Source organism: Pseudonaja textilis, chromosome 1, assembly GCF_049901715.1.
Source record: "Pseudonaja textilis isolate UNSWEBS1 chromosome 1, rPseTex1.2, whole genome shotgun sequence".
NCBI lineage: Eukaryota > Metazoa > Chordata > Lepidosauria > Squamata > Elapidae > Pseudonaja > Pseudonaja textilis.
This window is the reverse complement of record NC_141990.1, coordinates 327,162,176-327,183,247: the sequence shown is the minus strand read 5'-3', so window position 1 is coordinate 327,183,247 and position 21,072 is coordinate 327,162,176. Positions and strand designations below refer to the sequence as shown.

At 43.8% G+C, this 21,072-nt stretch overlaps 1 protein-coding gene across 1 annotated transcript in view; it reads right to left on the bottom strand.

Moving 5' to 3' along the window:
• MYO1F (myosin IF) overlaps positions 1-21,072 on the bottom strand; it is a 77,853-nt gene that overhangs the window by 572 nt on the left and 56,209 nt on the right. The window contains exons 16-27 of the mRNA XM_026698998.2: positions 20,482-20,563; positions 19,413-19,519; positions 18,413-18,511; positions 16,187-16,331; positions 14,758-14,872; positions 12,436-12,605; positions 10,409-10,554; positions 8,881-9,027; positions 6,847-6,995; positions 4,775-4,861; positions 2,124-2,337; positions 776-945 (exon numbers count right to left, since the gene is read on the bottom strand). Of these exons, the coding sequence (XP_026554783.2) occupies positions 776-945; positions 2,124-2,337; positions 4,775-4,861; positions 6,847-6,995; positions 8,881-9,027; positions 10,409-10,554; positions 12,436-12,605; positions 14,758-14,872; positions 16,187-16,331; positions 18,413-18,511; positions 19,413-19,519; positions 20,482-20,563 (1,631 nt within the window). The remainder of the gene's footprint in view (positions 1-775; positions 946-2,123; positions 2,338-4,774; positions 4,862-6,846; positions 6,996-8,880; positions 9,028-10,408; positions 10,555-12,435; positions 12,606-14,757; positions 14,873-16,186; positions 16,332-18,412; positions 18,512-19,412; positions 19,520-20,481; positions 20,564-21,072) is intronic.

Genomic DNA, 21,072 nt, shown 5'->3' with positions numbered 1-21,072 from the left:
TGTTATCTTCCTACCAAAGTGGTACCTATTTATCTACTCCCATTTGCTGTCAGGATTCCGGCAGTTACCCTCATTTAAATCACGAGTCCGAGCCAAACTTGCAAAACTTAAAAAGGATTTATTGGGTGTTAAACTGTCTAGCACTGCCTGGGTGTAGCCGACTCTGAGATACATAATTCATTGTCACCCTTGACCCTGGTTTTCCCCCCACACTCTTGGGGTGTATCGTAATTCATATTCTCCAATGGGACACATCCATAGCCAAGAGTCATCAATCATGCTCTCCAGTTAGAATTTTGCCCAGCAGAAACTTTAGTCACCTAGTTACTATCTTGGGAAACATTTATGGAATGCAGTTTTGGTTTGCAAGCTGCTGCACTGCTCCCCCCCCCCACTTTCTGTTGGCAACTCTTAAAAAGACCATAGAAATATTTTATGAGTTGACATTTGCATGCTTTTGAACTGCTAGAATGGCAGGCAAGTAATGGGAGTTCAGCCTGTCATCCGTTGCTTGGGTCTTGAACCCAGGCTGTCCGATTTCCAGCTGACAAGTTGGGTATCTTTAACTGCTGAGCCATCGCTCCCCACTAACTTTGCAAATAGTCTCATCTTCAACCATTCTCATTTTAAGCTTAAAAACATGTTTATATCAGAATAGAAAGTCCTGGGTTCCCACTTACAACATTTCCCAGCCTCAAGTGTGGAGATTTCCATTCCCCTGCTCACAAGAAAAACGATTGGTGGGGTCACCTGGGCCAGAGCGAAGTCCCCTTACCTTCCATCAAGAGATCTATGACATCGCCCACATTGAAACTCAGTTCGTCCACATCCTGACTAAGATAACGGTACAAAGCCCGACAACGTGGTCCAGAAATCTTGGGTTGGGGTTTGGGTCTTCCTGCAGCAGGAGGTGGCCTTTGGCTGATACTTCTTTTCCTTTGTGTCCTGATACATTGGAGAGAAAAATGAACAAATTGTCCAACACCTCATCCAAGCTGGGTGTATTGCTCTGTCTTGGACCAGCAAGGCTGGATCACAAATATTTTGGGGTTCAAATGCAATAACCACACCCAGGTGACTATTTGAAGGCTTTTTTGGAGGCCTTGATACTCTCTGAACTTGGTTGTTTGCTTGCAAACATTTTATCACCTGACTTGCTAATATCATCAATACACTGATGAGATCATCTAACTGGGTAATGAAAAATCTGCAAGCAAACAACCAAACTCAGAGAGCACCAATTATTTCCTAGTTCAACCCTGAGCTACATTCTATTAGTATTTTAAGTTTTCTTTTTCCCAAGGTAGTCCTCATCTTACAACAATTCACTTAGTGACCGAAGTTACAACGGCACTGAAAAAAGTGACTTATGACCATTTTTCACACTTATGACTGTTGCAACATCCCCATGGACACATAATTTACATTTGGATGCTTGACAATTGATTCACATTTATGATGGTTGCTCACAAATTTCCCACTTAATAACATAAATTTTGGGCTCAACAGTGGTCATTAGTTTAGGACTACCTGTATGAGAAAACAACATAAAATAACATAAAACAGCAATACAAGGATCTTCTAGAATGCTGGAAGCACTTTGGTGCGAAAGTAACAGTGTTCTGTGTGTCTCAGCATATAGTCATGCTGGCCACATGACCACGGAACCATCTTTGCACAATGCTGGCTCCTTTGGCTAGGAAATGGGGGTCTATGATAATTTGCCACAGCCAACTTGCCACAGCCAATTTGCCACAGCCAACTTGCCACAGTCAATTCACTGCAGGACAATTCCCTGCGGGACAAGAATTACATTAATATCAAAGAAATAGTGGAACAGAATCATTAAAGATAGGATGCAAAAGGAGGGACAGAATGAAATGTGATTGGCAAAAATTAAAATATTTTAAAATTTACTTTAAATCATTAAATAGAATTGTTAAATTGTCTCACACCAAGATGTCCCACGGTGAGTTGGTCGTGGTTGAGTTGGCAGCGGTGAGTTGGTCGTGGCAATTTGTCCCATTCCGAGGAAACGGAGATGAGCAACTGCCCTCCAGAGTTGGACACCACTGGACAGGGGAACTCTTTAGCTTTTTTAAAAAAATAAAAGTAGTACATACCCAGCCATGCCCTGGTCAGGGACACTGAGGAACTCCATGTTGTGATCTGGGGGTACCCTGGCCTTTGGCCGGCGTGCCATATTTTGTTTTGGAAGTGCCGTGGCTGGAGGACCTGATCCAGGCCTTTGGGGACTGCAGTAGGTCTGTTCCTGTTGCCTGGTGTTGTAAGGAAGTTGAGTGGCTCCATTCCTGCAGATAACTGATTGGTTTCCTCCTAGAAGTGGTGCAAACAGCTGTCTTGCTAACTGAACCATCCACTTTTTACAGACTAATTGTTTGGCAGATAAGCCCCCCCTTGCTCCTCATTTAGACTCTGTAGGAGATCTGGGATATTTTTTTGTGTGAAATGTTCTTTTATAGGGGAGTTAATTCTTAAAAGTTTTAGAGATCTCTCAAATTCTTAGAGAGCCTAAGACCATGCAGGCTTAAAATTATGAAGGTATGCCGTTCACCAGGGGTGGGATGCAAATATTCTTACTACTGGTTCTGTGGGCATGGCTAGGTAGGAGTGGCTAGGTCGGCAGGGCCATGTGACTGGGTGGGAGTGGCTTCTCTTTTTTTTGCAGCACACCCCCCCCCGCCCACGTTCTGTTTTTTTTGCCTCCTGGGCCTCAGGGAAGCCTCCTGGGCGAAGCAGTAAGACAGCGAGGGGGACCCTGGCACAGCTGATTGTCAGAACAGCTGATTGTTGGGAGGAAATAAAAAGAGAAATAGCTGTTTTTTTACTACCGGTTCGGCCAAACAGTAGCATGTTTTACTACTGGTTTGCCCGAACCTGGCTGAATTGGTAGAATACCACCACTGCAGTTCACCATATCAGATGAATTTTAGCTGCTAAACTCTCTAAATCGGTGTTTCTCAAACTTGGCAGCTTTAAGATGCATGGACTTCAATTCCCAGAATTCCCCAGCCAAGAAGAAAATTCTGGGAATTGAAGTCCACGCATCTTAAAGGTGCCAATTTTAAAATCTGCAAGCTTCTCTGAGATACATATTCCTAGAAAGAGATGATACCATTCTTTATATAAATTTTGAAAATCATAGAGGCCAACCACAACCATCATCATCATCATCATCATCATCTTCATCATCACACATCAGAGGTTTAAGTTAATACCCACTCCAAAGGAGACATTGACAACAGATTCATAGTGCCTCGGTACGCTTAGGATAGTGTTGACTTTTTGAGCCTGCCTTATCTATGATTATTGGTAAAATACACGGTAAAGTCCCCTTGGGGTCCAAATCCACGTAGGATTAGGGTTAGGTCTCCATGAATCCAGAAATCAAGATGGACATCACCAACGGATTCAACGCCCATGATTATGCTTAGGAAGGCGCTAACTTTTCGAGCCTGCCTTATCAACCATTACTGGTAAAATACATGGTAAAATCCCCTTGGGGAGCAAATCCACCTAGGCAGTTTCTGTAAGCAACACCAGAATGTTTCCTTCCTACCTTCCTTACAGGATTAGACCAGTAATTTCTTCTAACAACCGGTTCTCTGAACTACTTAGAATGTTAATAATCAGTTCTAGTGAATAGGTATGAACTGGTAGAATCCCACCCCGGTTGTAATTATCTTTTGAGTGGAATCTATCATAACTTTGGTTGCCAAACAGCTGGTTGTATATTGAGGACTACTGTATTATCTCTTGATGGTTTTGGTAGCATATTTTGTATCCCTTCATCAGTACTTTCTGAATTCCTCTATGCCCAGCTGTTTGCTAAAATTTATGATAAAGGGTGAAACCCCTCCCCTCAAATAAAGTAAATTCAGTTGTGTGTATACCTCCACCATCTTTCCAGTTCTGAAGAGAGCTGAGAGCATCACAAAAAGACCAGGGCTAGATGTTTTAGCTTCTATTATTTGTTCTTGGCATAACCTAATTTGTTTGGTTTGCTTTTTTTAACCTTCTTTAATAATAGCTGTAGAAGATGACCAGGCTGAGACTGAGGGAGGAGTCAAACATGTCATCACTCATGAGTCCCTTCATGCCCACAAAAGATCTAAATCCAGCCCATCTTGAATTCCTTCCACTCTTATCTCCTGTTAATTCCCCCTGGCTGTCAGTAGTTCAGATTCTTGTAGAGAACCCCCATTTGAACTGTCTGGATCTCCTGATTTTCCCGGCATTTGGCAATAGCTTCAGACACCTATTTTTTAAATTTATTTTCAACAACAAAAAAGGAAGCCAACTACCCTAAGTCAGCGATTTGCCTCTGCATACAGTGGAGCCTCGGGTCGTGACCGTAATCTGTTCCTGCACTCCAGTTGCGACCCGATTTGGTTGTGTCCGGAAGTACGACTGACTGCGTATGTGCGCAGTCAAAAAAAAGCTGCCAAAGGGGAAATCGGTGCAGAAAGGGAATCTTTCTGCACCGATTTTGTTCACCACCCAATATTTGAATTGTGACCTAATTCAAAACTTGGGTGGATTTTTTGTTTGCCACCCGATTTGGTGGATCCACTGTAGTCGTGAGCTCACGTTGGAGACTACAAAGAGGCTAGGAGGTTTGGCTGCAGGTTTTCCATTCCTGGCTAGCCCACATTTTCATTCATTCCTCAGCGAGGTTCTCCAAAGTTCTCCTTACTTCTCTCCTTTATAAGTCCCTCACAACAGTCCTAGAAGCTGAGCACAGTCTTCCTACCTCTTGGAATTGGCGGAGCAGCTCGGGATATTGGCGGGTGTTTGGGAGGACGTCCTCTGCTTTGCTGGATTCCTTTTTTGGTTGGCTCTACAGGATGAGAAAAAAACACGAAGAAGGGTTGAAGATAGAAGTTCTCTGGTGGTATGTTTTACCTGGCGCTAACCTTTGAGTGCCCAAACAAATACCGTCTCTGCAGAAGCACAGCTTTCTTTGGTTTTTTTGAAAAGTTTTTTATTTTTTTAAACAAACACACAAAAAAACACAAACAAAAAACATAAAACCATCTTCAGTTACATACAGTGTGTCAGTCGGTACTAGTCTCTTGTGCACAATCTCTACAGTCATTCCTTTCTAATTATTTTTTAATCCTCATATTATGTACAAGTTATACGTATTTCTGATATAATCATTATTAATTATTTAATAGACTGTTACTTGCATTTCATCATTTTATGTGAGCAAATCCCCATTTTAACTTAGCCTACTTTATAACATTCATTTCATCATCACCATTTATTCAAACATATTTTATCCTTACAGTACTTTATCTCTAACAATTCTATTATACTTATATTATATTGTGAGAATTCCAGGTTGTGTCAGATCCAGAATTACCACGGACTTTGCCAATTTGATGCTTTCCTAAATAAAAGAAATTGTTTTGGAAGGTGGACTTTGCTTTTTTTCTTTTTAAATGGATTTCATCACTTGGAAACCTGACATTATTCCGGATCTGACACAACCTGTTTATGAGACCATGACTGCAACTATTTCTGCTCACAACAGAAGTAACAAGGAGAACACACTCCCCTTCATGAGACAATTCCACCTTTCTGCATTTATTGTACAATAGCTACCTGGATTGTTGGTTAAAGTATATTGTTTGAATATTTGTACTCGGGGGTGGGCTTCAAAAATTTTAGCAACGGGTTCTCTGCCTGGTTGCTGGGTGGGCGTGGCCATGGTGGGCGTGCCTAGTCAGCCTCCTACATCATGGCGGGTGGGGGGGGGTTGCACTTCCTGGGTTCTGGAAGCTTTCCTTGAGCCTCTGGGAGGGTGAAAATGGCCTTCCCCGGGCTCTGGAGGATCTCTGGAACCCAGAAATGGGCTCGTTTCCAGCTTTCCCGAACTTCCAGGAGGCCTCCTTGAGCCTCCCTGCGTGGCTTGCACTTACGTGCATCCCAAATGGGCCGCATGGGGACATCTGGGGGAGGGATGGGTGGGGCCAGCCAGGGGTGGAATTTGGGGGTTCTCCAAACTGCACAGAATCTTAGCTAGAGGATCTCCCAAACCCCTGCAAACCCCCAAGAAGCCCACCCTTGTTTGGACTCTTTCCCCCAAAGCAACTTCCCTCCGAGATGGGAGCAGTCCTTTGAAATCTCAGCCTCTCTCACCCTGCCTTCTCCCAGGAGAAGTCAAACCAAGGCATTATTAATGCTGGAAGAGTGCCAGAAGAGATTCAGCTGGCCAGGTTCCTTCAACCTCTGAATTGGCCCGCTCCTGTTGACCTCCCAGACAAGATCCACAATAGTAATAGCAATAGCACTTAGACTTATCTAATGCTTCACAGCGCTTTATAGCCCTCCGTAAGCCTTATATTGACTGTTTTCAAATATGATTTGATTGCTTATTGTACCCCATGACTATCATGAAGTGTTGTACTTTATGATTCTTGACTCTTGACGAATATATCTTTTCCTTTATATCCACTGAGAGCATTTGTACCAAGACAAATTCCTTGTGTATCCAATCACACTTGGCCAATAAAGAATTCTACTCTACTCTACTCTACTCTACTCTACTCTACTCTACTCTACTCTACTCTACTCTACTCGACTCGGCTCGACTCGACTCGACTCGACTTGACTCTATTCTAAATGGTTTTACAGAGTGAGCCTATTGCCCCCAACAATTTGGGTCCTCATTTTATCCACCTCGGAAGGATGGAAGGCTGAGTCAACCTTGAGCCTGGTGGGATTTGAATTGCCAAACTGCAGTCAGTCAGCAGAAGTAGCCTGCAGTACTGCACTCTAACCACTGCGCCACCATGGCTCATGTCATAAGCCACTTACTGGAATTCTTAGGCAGCCCACTTCCAATGCAGACACAGAGATTTTTTCCGGATGATTTGAGATAAGCCACGTTGTTTGGACCATTCATAAAGGTCACTGTCCGGGTGCTGCCTCCGCCCCAGCCTTCCTTCTTCACACGGAATTGTAGTCTGAAATGAAGGAAGAGGAAGACAATCCAGGTTACAACACGTGGTCTTAACCTCTAGCCTCAAAACCCTTCTAATCCTATATTTGGGAGCTGCCTGAGCTACCTTTGGTGCTTTCATCCAGGAGAGCCAAAATGGACCATAGCTCCATTTTGCCTGTCGGCAGGATGACCTTTGAGGACAGCAAAAAAGAGTGACTTGATTATGCAAATCAGAATTAAGCCACTGTCACCTGAGATGGCAAAGACCAAAAAACCACAGCATTAAAAGGAGATTACACAGATTTATGGATGAGTTGGCCATAAGTGATTAGCAATCAACATTATTTATATACAGATAGTCTTCAACTTACAACCATTCATTGAATGACCGTTTGAAGTTACAACTGTATTGAAGAAAGAGACTTATGACTGTTGTGGCCTGCCGGTGGCTAGCGGTGCTGGCAGCAGAATCGGATAGGGAGGAGGTTGGGGAGGAAGCTGGGCCAGTCCTGGAGGCTGAGGAAGGCTCGGACGAGGGCTCTGCATCAGAGGCAGAGATGGGGCCAGGGCAGGCTGGCAGTCATCAGCTGTCTTTGGGTTCAGACAGCAGTGAGGTGTGGGAGAATTTTGAACATATGACCATGGGGTTGCTTCAATGGGCGTAAGTGTGAAAAATAGTCATAATGTGTCTCTTTTTTCAGTGCCATTTCAACTTTGAGGGAACAAATGGTTGTAAGCTGACAATATGTGTGAGAGAAAGAGGGTGAAGACAGCCGCTTCCTAATAAGTCAAAGAGTAATTGTAGGCAGACAGTGGAGTCTGCCATCCGGCAAGACTTTGTCTGTAGGTATAATAATAGTAAAAAAGAGCTGGCTTGGACGAATAACCACCTGCCATTCTTGATTTTGGGCCTGAGACACAGGGGGGCTTCTTCCTTCCTTCCTTCCTTCCTTCCTTCCTTCCTTCCTTCCTTCCTTCCTTCCTTCCTTCCTTCCTTCCTTCCTTCCTTCCTTCCTTCCTCACTTCCAATCCAGCCAAAAAAGCTAATGCAATCCTAAATTGCATTAACAGAGGGACATAATCAAGATCAAGGGAAGTACTAATACCACTCCGTAAAGCCTTAGTAAGACCACACTTAGAGTCCTGCATCCAGTTTTGGTCACCACACTGTAAAAAAGAGGTTGAGACTCTAGAAAAAGTGCAGAGAAAAGCAGCCAGGATGATTAGGGGACTGGAGACTAAAACATATGAAGAACAGTTACAGGAACTGGGCCTGGCTAATCTAGTGAAGAGAAAGACCAGGGGAGACATGATAGCAATCTTCCAAGATTTGAGGGGCTGCCACAAAGAAGAAGGGGTCAAGCTATTTTCTAAAGCAACCAAAGGCCAGACAAGGAATAATGGATGGAAACTGAACAAGGAGAGATTCAACCTGGAAATAAGGAGAAACTTTCTGATGGTGAGAACAATCAACCAATGGAACAGAAGTTGCCGTTGGAAGTTGTGGGAGCATCCTCACTTGAGACCTTCAAGAAGAGATTGGACTGCCATTTGTCAGAAATGGTGTAGGGTCTCCCGCTTGGGCGGCGGGTTGGACTAGATGACCTATAAGGTCCCTTCCAACTCTGATTATCTGTTATCACTTGCTCAGATGACTACACAATGGTTTTCAGCAGAACCTGAAGACCGCTGAATCTGTAGCTAAGTGAATGGCAGGAAAAAAAACGGGTGGTGGGGAACTACCGAGCACACTTCCAGCTCACGGTTGCTGTGGGAAACAGCAGTGAATGAGAAGCTGAGGGAGGTTTTAAATTGTTTCCCATTGTCGTGGCAGCAAACTGTTTTTGCTCTGAGCGGCCCTTGGCTAATATATTAGGTTTCCAAGCCAACCCTCTTAGTCTGCTCACGTGTCACTGAAATGGAGCTGGAGCTTTTCTCGGGTGGCTTCTTCATAGCGTTTGCATAGCAGGCTAATGACTTCCGTCTTGAAGATGGATTCCAGGAGCGTATCTGCCTCGGCTTCGTGGAGGATGAAGAAATCATCCTGTTTCGTGCTGGGGAGAAAAGAATCAGGAGGGGAAAAGGAAAAAACAAAAAGGAAAAAATGTCAGTTTTCTGGAAAGAAGGACAGATGCCCCAGACCCCCAGGAGCCTCAAATAACGCTTGTGCCCAAGAGGGACTTCAGCCAGAGTGGTTTGGCTTGCAAGGACTGGCGACTGCAAAAATCCCTTTTCACTCTTAAGACAAGTTTATTTCTAGTCCTTTGGCCCATTTATGCGTCGTGGCTGTTAAGAGTCTGGAAGAAGCAACTGAGCCTTTGGGCTTTGCAACTAAGGGGGAAAGCACCAACCAAAAGAGCTGCCACAGGGAACACATCCCAGCTTTGATCTTGGGTGGAAGGGTGGTGCTTCCCCATTCAAGAGTGGCATGTAAGATGGGGATTTTCCTGCACTCAAGGCTCCTGTTCAATAAGCAGGAGACAGCTATTGACCAGAAACAATTTTGTCCTGCTTTATTTGTTGTGCCAGTTGGGCCCTTCCCTCTATGTCGCTATCCAGAATTCCTTCACAGTTTAGGTCAGTGTTTCTCAATGGTTGCAGGAACTGGGCCTGGCTAGTCTAGTGAAGAGAAGGACCAGGGGAGACATGATAGCAGTGATCCAATATTTGAGGGGCTGCCACAGAGAAGAAGGGGTCAAGCTATTTTTCCAAAGCACCCGAAGGCCAGACAAGGAACAATGGATGGAAACTGAACAAGGAGAGATTCAACCTGGAAATAAGGAGAATTTTTTCTGACAGTGAGAACAATCAACCCATGGAACAGAAGTTGCCTTTGAAAGTTGTGGGAGCTTTATCACTGGAAGCTTTCAAGAAGAGACTAGACTGCTATCTGTCAGAAATGGTGTAGGGTCTCCTACTTGGGTCGGGGGTTGGACTAGATGCCCTGCAAGGTCCCTTCCAACTCTGCTAAACTGTTAATTTCTGCTTGAGTTTATGTGGACTTCCAACCCTCAGAATTCCCCAGCCAGCATGTTGAAATCCACACATCTTCAAGCTCTCAAGGTAGAAAAACACCAGTTTGGGAGATGGAGAATTAGCTGGATGATTGGATGGGTAGGTGTTCCTCCAACATTAAGAGTGGCAAGGGGGGCTAGGGATGTCCATGGGGCATTTTAAGAGTCAAAATGATGGCTGTGAGCACATGAGTGAAGCTTTTCCACATGTGTCACATGGAGGATTTCAACCCCAGGGCCTTTTTAAACACACCTGCTGAGGTTTCTCTAGCAAAAGCCACTTGATGCTGCGGCCTTGGTGCCTTTTATAGCAGAGGTATCCCAACATGACCATTTTAAGACTTGTGGACTTCAACTTCCACAAGTCTTAAAATTGCCAAGTTTGGGGACTCCTGTTTTACAGGATGGGAATGCAGCTCACCTGAGAGAGACCCGATTGACTCTTTGGACTTCCAGTTTCTTCTTCAGCACCTCCCGGATCTGGCCTTTCTCAGGCCCCTTTTTCACCTTCTCTCGGCCAATCAGGTACAGGTGTTTGGGTGTTAAGATTAAGTCCCTCTTGATGGACTGCGCAGATGAAAAATAAGAGGCGGAAGTTTTACAGCTGGTAATCTGCTCAAAAAAAATTCCTTGGGTGTTTTTTTAAACAACTACTAAATTTCAGAAAAAAAATATAAAATACAAAGGAGCACAAAAAATGGTTTCAAGGGAAAAAGAGGGAAAGCAAAGACAAAGCAAAATTAGGGATAAAGACGAGAAGAAAAAAGGAAAGCACAGGTAGTCCTTAAAGTTTAGTGACACTTTGACGTTAGAATGGCACTAAAAAAAATGGACTTATGATGTCAATTCACACTTATGACAGTTGCAGTCATGATCAAAATTTGGACATTTGGCAACTGGCATGTACTTTTGACAGTTGCATTGTTCTGGTGGTCATGTGATCACCATTTGTAACCTTTCCCATCTGGCTTCTGACAAGCAATGGGGGGAAGGTAGATTCACTTAATGGCTGCATGATTTGCTTAATAACTGTAGTGATGACTATGGCAAAAAAAGGTCATAAAATGGGGCAGAACTCACTTAACAACTGCCTTACTTAAACAGAAACTTGAGGCTCAATTGTGCTCATAAGCTGAGAACTATCAGAATAGAAAAAAAATAAGATCTTCAGTACTGATAGAAGCATAAAATATAATAACCATTTCAACTCGGTCAGCCTGGCTGCCTACACTTCCTTTCAAGCTTGCTGCCAGCTGCCATGGAAACAGAGGTGGGGAGCAATGGGTATTTGGGAGGGGAAGCGTGCAGGTGGTGCGAGATGAATTTGTGAGAAGCAATGGGTTATTTCACATCTTCAAAGCCAACCATTCTGGGATAGGTATGCGTGAAGAAGGATTGGTGCACCTAGACTGGAGATGTTCCCAAAACATCTTCCTGGCTGACATCTGGTAGCTTGGCTACTGAGGGTGGGTGAGCTCTGGGGTTATTTTCAATTTGTCTTTTCATGGGAATTTATCTCAGACCTTGCCTGGGCTTTTGCTGCCATCCATTTTTTTTTTAAAAAAGGACCTTAAAGGTACTTTTAAAGAAAAGTACCTTTTCTCTGACTCTATGGAGTTGTCATGCCCCTGTCGGAATCTGACTCAGAGTTGGAGGCCGAATAGCTGACAAGGAGTGGGAGTGTGGCTCCGTTGGCTATGGAAAAAACTGGGGAAGGGCAAAGTCGGGCTGGGCAGAACAGGGGAGAGGTAGCGCAAGGCAGAGGGAATTCAGAAGAAGACCCAGGCCCACCCACTCTTCATCCTAGGGCACGCAGGGAGGAACGGAGAAGGGAGCAACGTGAGTTGCATGGCTTACGGGGGAGGAAAGGGCCCTGATTCCCTTTATTAGCTGAAGCTGGGAACACAGTGTATAAAAGATGAAGCTGCGCACAGCAAGTTGCTGGCAGCAAATGTGAATTTATCTAGTATCGTCGTGGCTTATCTGTGTTCCTGGCATCTTCCCAACTGTGTGAGTTTTGCCCTGCTTTCAAGTTTGAAATTCCTTCTCCTGCCCTGTCAAGTTAATTACTTCAGTTTAGTTTGTTTGGATTTTTAGTTACAGTTTGTATGTACCTTGTTTTGGACTGAATTTTCTACAGTTAAAGGAGAGTTTTTCTCCAGCTGAAGGTAAAGTTGGAGATAATAAAGGGACTCTTATTGCTTATTTGACTGTGGTGCCTTTGTGCTATGCCCCAGGTCATCACAGGAGTCAAGGGTTTTCTTTCCTAGAGATTGATTAGGGGCAGCCCTGACATGTACTCTAAAAAGAAAGTTTGTGAAGCTGTTTCAACAATTTTAAACTCTTTGACAAAGGCCAAGAATTCTTTGAGGTTTTGGAAAAAGAGGTCGGTATTGGAAGACAGCTTTTGGTTCTTCACCTCATGGTGGAAGATCAACTCCATCTTACCTTAAACCGCCTGTCGTACTTGGTGACTGAATCGGCAAAATCGATTCTCTCCCTTCTGCCCAAAAACTGGCGCAGTTCTGGTTTGTCTTCCATGCCCAGATAATCACCCACAAAATTCCGGTTGATGCTGTTTCGTCGTCTCTCTTTGAAGTTGTACAGGATATGGGATGCTTCATGGAGAAGGGATAACAAGGGGAAGAGCAAATAGTGAAGTGCGGTAGACATCGGTGGTTATGACTGATTATAATGTTACTGATTAGTAACACAGGAGAAGTGTGCAATTCAAAAATGTGAAAAGTAAATATTTGTTATAAACAAATATTTGAATCTCACTTGCAGTTATTATCTAACATAGAAGATAGAATCATAGGGCTGGAAGGGACTTGGGGGGGGGGTGTCTTCTAGTCCAGTGGCCCCCCATCCATTGGGGCCACAGGGATGGTTCCATGGAGAGAGGTTTTTCAATAGATCAGTGGGGGGTGGTTTTGCATACTGCCAGTATTCCATGGATGGGGCTTCATTTGTTTGTGTGACCCACTTTCTGGCATGCCATGGACAGATGTCGGTTCATGGATTGTGGGTTGGGGACCCCTGTTCTAATCCATCCCCTTCAGGGGTGGGCTGCTGGGGGTTTGCAGGGGTTCAGGAGAACCCCCAAATCCCACTCCTGGCTGGCGCTGCCCACCCCACCCCGCCCCTCCTATGAGTCCCCATGTGGCCCATATTGGATGCAGGTAAGCGCAGGGTGTGCACAGAGGCTCAGGGAGGGTGAAAAATGGGCCTCCCAGAAGTTTGGGAAGACCGGAAATGGGCCCCTTTCCAGCTTCCAGAGAGCCTCCGGAGCCCGGGGAGGCCATTTTTGCCCTCCCAGAAGAGTGGTGGGATTCAATTTTTTTTACTACCGGTTCCGTGGGTGTGGCTTGGTGGACGTGGCAGGGGAAGGATACTGTAAAATCTCCAGTCAGAGGTGGGATTTGCTGGTACTCAAAATTTCTGCTGCTGGTTCTCCAGAACTGGTCAGAACTTGCTGAATACCACCTCTGTCCCAGAGGCTTGAGGAAACCCTCCAGAGCCCGGGGAGGGCAAGACCCCACCCCCCTGCCATGGTGCAGGAGACCGATTAGGCCATGCCCACCATGGCCACACCCACACAGCAATTGGGCAGAGAACCCTTTGCTAAAATTTTTGAAGCTCATCCCGATCCCTTGCTCAAAGCAGGCAACCTTATAACAATAGCAATAGCACTTAAACTTCTCTGTGTTTCACAGTGCTTTTACAGCCCTCCCTATGTGATTTTACAGAGTCAGCCTATTGCTTCCAACAATCTAGGTCCTCCTTTTACCTACCTTGGAAGGATGGAAGGCTGAGTCAACCTTGAGCCTGGTGAGATTCAAACTGCCAAGTTGCAGGCAGCCAGCAGTCAACTGAAGTAGCCTGCAGTACTGCATTCTAACCACTGCGCCACCACAGCTCTTATACCATCCTGGACAAATGGTTCTACTTTTGAAAATCTCCAAAATAGAAGTTGGAAATTTCTCCTTACTTCAAGATTGGACCTCTGTTTTACAAGCCTTCGCTCACTTCTTCTTGTCCTGCCCTCTGGTGCCTTAGAGAATGTCAAAGGCAGCCCCTCAAGAATTGGAAGGTAGTTACCACGTCCGCCTAATTCTCCTCTTCAATAGGCTAGGCGTACCTAGCTCCCTCAAGCATTCATCATACTATTTAGCCTCCAGTCCCTTAGTCATCTTTGTGGCTCTTCTCTACCACCCTTTCTAGAGACAGCATCTTTTTTGTCAGGGGTGGGCCTCAAATTTTTTTGCAATGGGTTCTCTGCCCAGTTGCTGGGTGGGCGTGGCCATGGTGGGCGTGGCCAAGTTGGCCTCCTGCACCACGGCAGGGGGCAGTTTTTGTCTTCCCTGGACTCCGGAGGCTTTCCTTGAGCCTCTGGGAGGGCAAAAACAGCCTCCCCGGGCTCCAGAGGCTCTCTGGAAGCCAGAAATGGGCCCATTTCCGGCCTTCCTGAACTTCCGGGAGGCCCGTTTTTTGCCCTCCCTGAGCCTCCATGTATGTTCTGCACTTACCTGCATCCAAATCAGGCCGCATGGGGACTCCTGGGAGAGGCAGGGTGAGGTGGGTGGGGCCAGCCAGGAGTGGGATTTGGGGGCTTTCCGAACTGCACAGAATCTTCGCTAACCCCTTCGAACCCCCAGCAGCCCAGCCCTGTTTTTTGTAACACAGTGAGCAGAACTGGACACATATTCCAGGTGTGGCCTCAACTAGTGGGGTACCATCATGTCCTGAGAACAAGGACCCCTCTCCTACCTTCTTCTCGCATCTGCTCATACTTCCTGATGGCGATGTGACGGCGCCACGCTTTCTGGATGACCCGGGCATACCCATCAAACTTCCGTTCCCGCATCTCCTCTAGGAGGAAGAGCTGGTAGCAAAAAGAAGAACAATAAAATCAAATGAAGGCAGGAGGAAGAGAAGGGGAAAAAAACAACCTTGCGTTTATTCTCTACCAGTCCTACCAGTTAGGCTAGACCAAGGGCACAACTCCAGAGGAAGGATAAAACTACTTTTATTGAAATGGCTATGATAACACAGTCTTGCAACCTGGATTGTGCTATCCCCTCCCTTCATATGTGAATTAGGGAGATGACCCTTTCCAAATATTTTCTGCCTGTTGTGGACTTAAGATATGAGGGGTCCTTGGTGTTCTCTGAGCTTGGTTGTTTTTCTGCATACGTTTAATTACCTAAAATTACCTAGGTAACATCACTAATGCTGAGCTACAAATACAGATAGTCCTCGACTTAAAATAATTCATTTAGTGATCGTTCCAAGTATCAACCTCACTGAAAAAATTGCTTACGACCATTTATCACACAACTGTTGCAGCAACCCTATGGTCACATGATCAAAATTTAGATCCTTGGCAGTTCATATTTATGACGGCTACAGTGTCCCAGGGCCACTGTAATCCTTTTTTGCGTCCTTCTGACAAGCAAAGTCAATGGGGAAGCCAGATTCACTTAACAACTGTGTTGCTAACTTAATGACTGCAGTGATTCGCATAACAATTCTGGCAAAAAAGTGTCGTAAAATGGGGCAAAATTCATTTAACAGCTGTCTCACTTAGCAACAGAAATTTTGGACTCTATTGTGGTCATAAGTTGAAAACTACCTGTATTCTACAACCCTGAACACAAATATTCTCCTTTATCGGTACTTATGCTTTTCCCTTTAGGAATGAATGAATGAATGAATGAATGAATGCTTTATTGGCCAAGTGTGATTGGACACACAAGGAATTTATCTTGGTGTAAATGTTCTCAGTGTACATAAAAGAAAAGATACATTCATCAAGAATCATGTGGTACAACACTTAATGAAAGTCATAGGGTACAATGAGCAATCAAATCATACTAGGAAACAGTCGATATAAATCATAAGGATACAAGCAACAAAGTTACAGTCATAGAGTCACAAGTGGGAGGGGATGGGTGATAAGGAGTGATGAGAAGATTAATAGTAACAGTAGTGCAGATTTTGTAAATAATTGAACAGTTTTGAGCGAATTATTTTTCTAGCAGAGTGATGGCGTTCGGGAAAAAACTGTCCTTGTGTCTAGTTGTTCTGGTGTGCAGTGTTCCTTGTAATTCAGTTTATAGATTATACTTTTTATGTAACCTCAACAATGCAAAAGGACCCCATTTTTCAAAAGAGCTCATAAGGTTGCTTCACTTACCGACTCTGGATTCTTGACGAAAACCTTTGTACGGCCCATCTGGTACTGATCCACATCCATGTTGACGGACCTTAACAAGTGCTGGACTCCTTGGCGTTCATCTCCTCGCCACCTTGGCCAAGTTTCTGGAGTCAGGATGGCATACCTTAAGAAAGGAAGCAGATGTGTGCGCTCAGATAATAACCTGAAAGTGATTGCTAACATGCGAGGAGTCCATGACTATAAATGTAACGTCAATTTGTCATCCGTTTCACTTGCAGAGTCACCATTGGGTCAACATTCAATTCCTCCATCATTATTCTTAGCCATTGAACGTCACCAAACACGCTGGATGTGTGCAGATCCATCATGCTGGCATGAAAAATGCTGTTCCTTTCCCCCAATTCCACTTCCTCTCTTTCAGAAAATGATCTAGTTTTCTCCATCTTGTCTTCCCCAACCCAGCAGTAATTCTCCAATTCCCCTCCCCCCCCCCCACCTTGACCAGTCAATTCCATCAAGAGTGGAAACCTCAATTCCTGGCCACTGACAACAGTCAATTCTCCATCATCCATTCCTGGCCATCGACAGCTGTCAATTTCTGTCATCCGTTCTTAACCATTGACAGCAGTCAATTCTCCATCATCCATTCCTGGCCATTGACAACAGTCAATTCTCCATCATTCATTCTTAGCCATTGACAGCAGTCAATTCTCCATTCTCAATTCCTGACCATTGACCAAAGTCCAAATTTCATAATCCATTCCTGCCATTTACAAAAATAATTATCTGGAAGGAAGGTGGGAATGGCTTAATACAGGAAGTTGTTCAGTCCACGGTTCCCCTAATTTGAGTTAGGAGGTGAAGGTGAAGAATTTGAATTGATGAACGAGTCCCTTTTTCCTCCCAGCTGAGCTGGACCAAAAGGTTGATTGTCCACACACATTATCCTACAGGCATTAACTCAATCATAGTAAGACTGAATAACTCATGGTTTTAGGGCCTCCTGCATCCAGTTACTTTCCCTCTTTAGTTCTGGATAGGGGGGTACTACTCCAGACAAAATGGATGCATAATTTAGGAGTCTTTCTAGACTCACAGCTCCTGTTGGAGGAGCAAGTGGCAGCTGTAGCCAGGAGGACTTCTGTCCAACTTCATGTTGCGTGCCAGTTGTATCTCTTCTTAAACCAGGAGGCACTAACCACGGTCACTCATACTTCAATCACCTCCCAAGTAGTTTACTGCAATATGTTTTACATAGACCTGCCCTTGGAGAACACCCTGTTGTTACAATTATTCTAGAATGTGACAAACAATTATGGAGATATGTTGACATACCCATGGCACATTTTTGCTATGTGAGATGCACTGGCTCCCAATATGTTTTGGAGTGCAATTCAAGGTATTGGTGGTCACCTAAAAAGACCTTCATGGCACTGAAAATTATCTGAGGAGCTGCCTCTCTTCAGTGGTGTCTACCTGTCTCATCAGGTCCAGCAGAAGGGAGATGTTCTGGGTCCCACTAGAGAATATAATCTTGTGGAACCCAGGAAATGTATGGTTGCACCAGCCCTCTGGAAGACCATTCTATCCAAGATTAAGTTGATGCTTTGGAAAAGCCCTCAAGACTTGGCTGTTTTCTGAGCACTAGTAGTTAGTTGAATGTGTGAAGTATTGGTTGGTTGATTGTTTTCAGTTGCCATTTTATGCTTCTTGTTTTGGTTGCTATATTTCTTTTATTGATATTTTAAATATGCCTAATTGCCAAAGTCATATTGTGAAATAGGTGTGTGTCTATAAATAATCTTATATCATCATCAATCATCATCATCATCAGATTTGGAAGGGACCTTGGAAGTTGCTTTTCTCTTTGATTAGTTTCCATCTATTGCTTTTTTTTTTGCCTTCTGGTGTTTCAGAGAATAAGTTGTCCCTGTATTCTTTGTGGTAGTGCCTTAGATATTGGAATCCCATCTAGCCTATCTATCCATCATATCATCTATTCTCTTTCTTTCTTTCTTTCTTTCTTTCTTTCTTTCTTTCTTTCTTTCTTTCTTTCTTTCTTTCTTTCTTTCTTTCTTTCTTTCTTTCTTTCTTTCTTTTTCTTTTCTCTCTCATCTATCTATCTATCTATCTATCTATCTATCTATCTATCTATCCATCCATCCATCCATCCATCCTAATCCATCTACCTTATATATCTACCTAATCCTCTATCAGTCTGATAATAACAATCTAACTTCTTACCTTTGCAGGAATTTATGAAATATTCTGCGATATGCAAATCCAGCTCGGCGGACTCGGATATTCTCCTTCAGTCCCAGGTACTCCACTTGGTGCTTTACCCTGCAAGATGTATGTGTAACATAGCAGGGGAATGTACCTCTCAAGGACATTAAATTTATGAAAAATGCTAACGAGGGAAGACGTCTTAGAAATGGGAGAGGCCAGGACAATTAGCAAGTGCAGGTAATCCTTAACTTACAACCTTTGCTTTAGCAACTGTTCCAAGTTACAGTAGCACTGAAAAAAAAATGGACGAACAATAGATCCTCACCCTTATGACCATCTCTGTATCTCTATGGTCACATGATCAAAATTTGGATGCTGAGCAACCCTCATGAATTTACAACGGGGACCACCATTTGTGACCTTCCCATCTGGTTTCTGACAAGCGAAGTCAATGTGTGGGGGGAGAGAGATTCACTTAAGGACCAACTGCATGATTTACTTAAGAACGGTAGTGATTTGCTTAACACGTGTGGCAAAAAAGTTTGCAAAATCAGATGTGGCTCACTTATAACAAACTTGCTCGCATCAGAAATTCTGGTCCCAGTTGTGGTCATAAGTCAAGGACTACCTGTAACAGGACTGATTAATATCTTAAATGCATTTTGTTCCATATTAGCATTCTTGGAATACCCTCACCTGATTGGTCCAAACGGACTGCTCTGTGATTGGTGGAAAGAACAGCAGTGATTGGCTCGTAATGAATCAACAGCGATTGGCCGTGCCGATCGCGGGAGATTCAAAGAGCCGTCATTGGTTGCGAGCCGCTGGCAATCCCTATATGAAGGGCTGCCGTGGCTTGCAGGTCCAGCACAGATCTATATACCAAATAAAGAGCTGAACTGTCACACTGGTCTCGAGTCTCTTTTCCCGTGATCGAACACATTTTAAGTTTTGCTTTTGGTTCATGGTTTTGATATGGAGGTGCGTAGAGCATTAGAAACGCCTTCTCTCTTACCTACTCTCTTCCCAGTCTCGTGGCCTCTTCGTCTCGTTGGGTTTAATGCAACGGATATAATGAGGCGTACACTTCATCAGCGTGTTCACAAGATCATTGGCTTGTTTCTGGGGGGAGATTCAAGATTCTTGGTGTTACCCAATCTGTCCCACCACATTTGGCTTCAGATCACCAAGAATAAAGTCCTTTCCAAAGAATAAAGGGCCTCCCAGAATTCTCCTTGTCAAATCTTCTCACTGAACTTTGAAAATTTAGTGAGAGCTGATATTGCCTTGAGATGTAATTATTGCATTGGGATTCCTGTCTATTACTGTATTTATTTACATACTTGTTTTTAATCCTGCCTTTTTGTTTTTATAAATTACCAAGGCAGCAAACATACTCCTAAAGGTCCTTTTTCAACAGGCAACTGGGCTTTCTGTTTTATCTTTGAAGACGTTTCACTTGTCATCCAAGAAGCTTCTTCAGCTCTGACTGGATGATGCGGAATGGAAGAATTTATACCCCTTGCAGACAACTGGTCGTTTGCATTCTTTTAGCAAGCAGTTAAGGTCACCTTGCTGTTTATCTGTGTCCTCAGGATATGTAATGCAAATGGGTGTGGAGCCTTCTTGGAACGGTTGAAAGGACTGTGTTGTAGACTGGAGATTGATGGTGAATCCTTCCATTCCCCACCATCCAATCAGAGCTGAAGAAGCTTCTTAGCTGAGAAGTAAAACGTCTTCAAAAAAATAATCAGAAAGTCCACAGTTGCCTCTTGAAAAAACACTTTTGGGACAACCGTGATCTTGATGACTAAGAATCTCCATACTCCTAATTTCCCCACAACAACAACCCTGCAAGGTGGGTTAGATTAAGGAGGAGTGATTGGCCCAAAATCACCCAGCTGGCTTTCATGTCTAAGGCGGGACTAGAATTCACAGTCTCCCAGTTCCTAGCCTAATGCTTTAACCACTAGACCTGTTCATTGACAAGCTACAGAGATTGCTTTCATTATCCTTAATTGCTTCCTAGCATCAGTTGATGGGGAACACATTAAAAAAGAGCTTCCCCTCCAATGAATATGTACCTTAATTTTGGATCCAGCTGTAGTGGGCCGTCCTTTTTTGTCTGCATCAAGTTTTTCTGGGAAAAGCATCTGGATGAAAGCACTAAGAATGGGAAAGAAAGTAAGAAAGAACTAGAATTTTGGAAATGGACATGTAAAAATAAACTACTGATATTAAAGATGGTATTCTGAGGTATATGTAGGGAGCACAAAGGAATAAATTCTCCCTTGCTTTATATTCAGACTGACCCTGAATAAGTTAGTCCACTATCCGATAGCCATATATTTATCTAACATCCTCTTAATAAGAACAAAAACGGTATTGTTGCATAAGAAATCTTGTTGCCGAAAGAACATTATACCACAAATGCCACCATTTTAAGGTTATATAGTTGTGACTTTGATATGCTTATGGTACATAGTACACACACAGAAAAAGAGGTGGGTATTGCAAGATTTATGCTTTTAAATGCTGGTTGTATTTTATTCTGTTTCCATTTGTTTTTAGCTGTTAGCTGTTCAGAGTCACGTATTTGAGATGGGCAGCCATCTCATTTACATTTACTACATTCATCTACATTTCCTGAATAAATAAATAAATAAATTGGGGTA